This window comes from Microtus ochrogaster, unplaced genomic scaffold (assembly GCF_000317375.1).
Source record: "Microtus ochrogaster isolate Prairie Vole_2 unplaced genomic scaffold, MicOch1.0 UNK121, whole genome shotgun sequence".
In the NCBI taxonomy this organism is placed as follows: domain Eukaryota; kingdom Metazoa; phylum Chordata; class Mammalia; order Rodentia; family Cricetidae; genus Microtus; species Microtus ochrogaster.
Genome location: NW_004949219.1, coordinates 147704 through 151027, shown reverse-complemented (window position 1 = coordinate 151027; position 3324 = coordinate 147704). Strand labels below are relative to the sequence as shown.

General features: G+C 48.9%; 1 protein-coding gene across 2 annotated transcripts in view; it reads left to right on the top strand.

Annotated features, from left to right (window-relative positions):
* The window catches only part of Amotl1 (angiomotin like 1), a 95374-nt gene that overhangs the window by 72873 nt on the left and 19177 nt on the right, over positions 1 to 3324 (top strand). For both annotated transcript variants that reach the window (XM_005371687.3, XM_013355379.2), the window contains one exon: positions 2607 to 2756. In XM_005371687.3, coding sequence (XP_005371744.1) covers positions 2607 to 2756 — 150 coding nt within the window. The remainder of the gene's footprint in view (positions 1 to 2606; positions 2757 to 3324) is intronic.

The window sequence follows — 3324 nt, the reverse complement described above, 5'->3', positions numbered from 1 at the left end:
AGGACCCGTGTCATAGCATGCATGTGGAGGAGGACCCGTGTCATAGCATGCATGTGGAGGAGGACGTGTGTCATAGCATGTATGTGGAGGAGGACCCATGTCATAGCATACATGTGGAGGAGTGTAGAAGGAACAGCGGGCTGTGTTCCTGCTGCCCAGCTCCCGGCCACCTGGCTTAGCCCTGGAAATAACAACACACAAACTGTATTCATTTAAACACTGCTTGGCCCATTAGTTCCAGCCTCTTAATGGCTAATTCTCACATCTTGATTAACCCATTTCTAATAATCTGTGTAGCACCACGAGATGGTGGCTTACCGGAAAAGATTCTAGCCTACATCCATCTTGGGCCGGAGCTCATGGTGTCTTCCTGACTCTGCTCTCTTTCTCCCAGCATTCTGTTCTGTCTTCCCCACCTACCTATGTTCTGACCTATCAGGCCAAGCAGTTTTCTTTATTAATTAACCAATGAAAGCAACAGATAGATAAAGACCTGCCTACATCAGAGGAGGACCTGTGTCATAGCATGCAGGTTGATATTCTTGCACAGCAAGCACCTGCTGAGCCATCTTGTCAGCCCTTCATTTAGTGTTCATAGACCTCGCAGAAGTGAAAGTCATTTATGGGTCGCTGAAATGTGACTGGTCACTCTTATGGCTCCTGTCACTGATTCCTAAGCTCTGCCATGGTCTCCTCTTGGCCTCATTTTTATATGTCTGGCTGGCTGGATGAAGCTCTTTCTAAAATGGCTTGGGTCTTCGCTGTCATTCCCACTCTGTTCTTATACAGGTTTCTTTGGAAGGGTTTTGTTCATCCCAGGATCTTGTACCTACTGCTCCCTTTGTACTACTTTACCTGCTCTTACAGTACGGATGTGGAGCCAGGCTAGTGAGAGTCGAGCGTACAAGCTCCCTGACATAGCAGCTACGTGACCATGACCCATAATGGTGCCCATTTGCCCTCGGTGTTCCCATCCACCCAGGATAGTATATAGTATAGTATACAGTATGCTATAGAGTGAGGAGGTGGTGTAAAGCATGGCGGGAGTAACTGAGAGACCGCCTACAGAACACAGTGCCTGGTACCCTAGTGCTCTGAAAACTCCAGCTGGTAGCATGGCTGTCACAAATCATCCTCATCGGGAAATCCTCCTTGCCAGCCTTCAGGCTGAAACCAATAGAGGGGCAGAGCTACACGTTGGAGGATCTTGCAGACGCTCAGGGATATACGCCTTCACTTAACATTAACACTGAGAACTGGCCGGGAGCTGTCTGTCCCAGGCCCTGTAGACGCACTGCTCACTCTGGCTAATAGACGCCTAGACAGATCTCATGCTGGCTGTATAGTCAGTAGGTGTGCATGGTGGAATACCACAGCATTTGCTCCAGCATGGCCGCTAACCCAGGAACTTGCCTGCAGTCTCTCAGAAGCCTGCTAAAGTAACAGTCAAGCTCCATGAAAGAAAATTACCCTAAAGTCGGTTGTAGCTGTCCCTTCCTGGTGCAATCGGAAGGGCTTTATTAATCCAGTGGCTCTGATAAGGCTGAGCAGAAGCAGGCATGGCTCACGGCAGAGCCTCCCCCAGCAACAGGCTGCCAGACCAGGCACGTCGCTGCCTGCCTGTGTGACTGTGCTTCAGTGTGGGGCTGAGTCACTCATAAAGAGACAGGAAAACAACCTCGCTGTCTTCTTGCAGAGCACTGGATCCAGTAAATGTTTTGGTATGATTTCTTGGCTCAAGTTGGCTTCCAGGAAGCTAGGAAACACCTGGATTTCTGAATGTGAGCCAGACTCCCAGAGCAGACAGAGCGCCCAGTATTGAGGGTTAGGATTGGCCCTGTGGGTGCTGACACTAAAACGTGCCTGATGGTGTGTTTATACAATCATTTCACATTCATTCCTACCTCAGTTGTGGCCTCGGGTGTTCACTGTACCCTTCCCTCCCTGTAGGAAGCTATTCAGCTGCAGAGGAGAAAGTTACTCCAGTCACTAGCAAACGTACAAAGGGGCACATATGTGTGTATGCATACATACAAATTATATGTGTGTGTGTGTATTTCCTCCATTGTAGAAATAATTGTAGCATGCTCATTACATAATGTATTGTTTTATTAATTATACTTATGTATTACTTATAGAAATAATTCTTTATTTACTAGAGAAAACTAGAAAATAATAAATTTGTTATTCTTGCAGATATGACCTTTCTGCCATACAGATAAACGTGACAAATACTTTAAGGCTCTTCTAGGCTTTTTTTTTTCCCCCACAGGTCTATGTATAAGTAGAAGATACAGTTGTGATAATGTAAATAACATCTGATTTATGATTTTTCATTTAACTTTAGAGACTAAGTATTGCTGATCTTGTTTCCAGTGGCTGTAGGTGCTATGATTAAAACCAGTAATGAGGCAGAGAATGCAGAGCTGCTCACAAGGCCCAAAGCAGGCTGTCCGGGGACTTTCTATCCCTACCTCCTGACCATCTTGCTGTACCTGCCGCAGGCTCCTGAGGGACGAAATGGGGGTGACACATCACAGTTTAGCTGGGGTCTCCAACTGCAGCGCTGACTGGTGTCCATTCTGTGCTGTTTCGCTCTCCCTCAGCTACGAGAGAAGCAAGCCTATGTGGAGAAGGTTGAGAAGCTGCAGCAGGCCCTGACCCAGCTGCAGTCTGCATGCGAGAAGCGGGAGCAGATGGAACGCAGGCTGCGGACCTGGCTGGAAAGGGAGTTGGATGCTCTGCGGACCCAGCAGGTGAGTGACAATCAGATGGCATGGCAGCTTACAGATCCACCTAGGAGCCCCTTGAGGGCCGTCCAAGGGACTCTTCACCTACATGACCTCTGTGGTCTCTAACTTGAGCCTAGAAAGAGGGGACTGCACTTTAGGTGACCTTACATGGGGGATGTTGATTTAATGGGCACGCAGGAAGAGAATACAGAGGCAGATGAAGAGGACAGGTGAAGACAGGGCCTTGAAAGTGTTGCGAGGCCAGGGCAGCTGGGTGCTGCTCTGGAGGAGTGTCTGTGGGGTGAATTCTGATGAGGTGATGCCCAACCATGGAAGGCACTTGGCCAAACGGAGAGAGTGGCTTTCTTTTGTAGCCAGTGGAGAACCAGAACCTGGGGAGAAGTTCAGATTAGGGGAGCCTGTGGTAGATCAGCGAAGAGCAGCTGCAAGTAAGGGTGAGCAGGGGTCACACTGGTCACTGAGTTCAGCTGAGGAAAGCAGGGGTCACGTTGGTCACTGAGTTCAGTTGGGGAAGGCAGGGGTCACATTGGTCACTGAGTTCAGTTGGGGAAGGCAGGGGTCACGTTGGTCA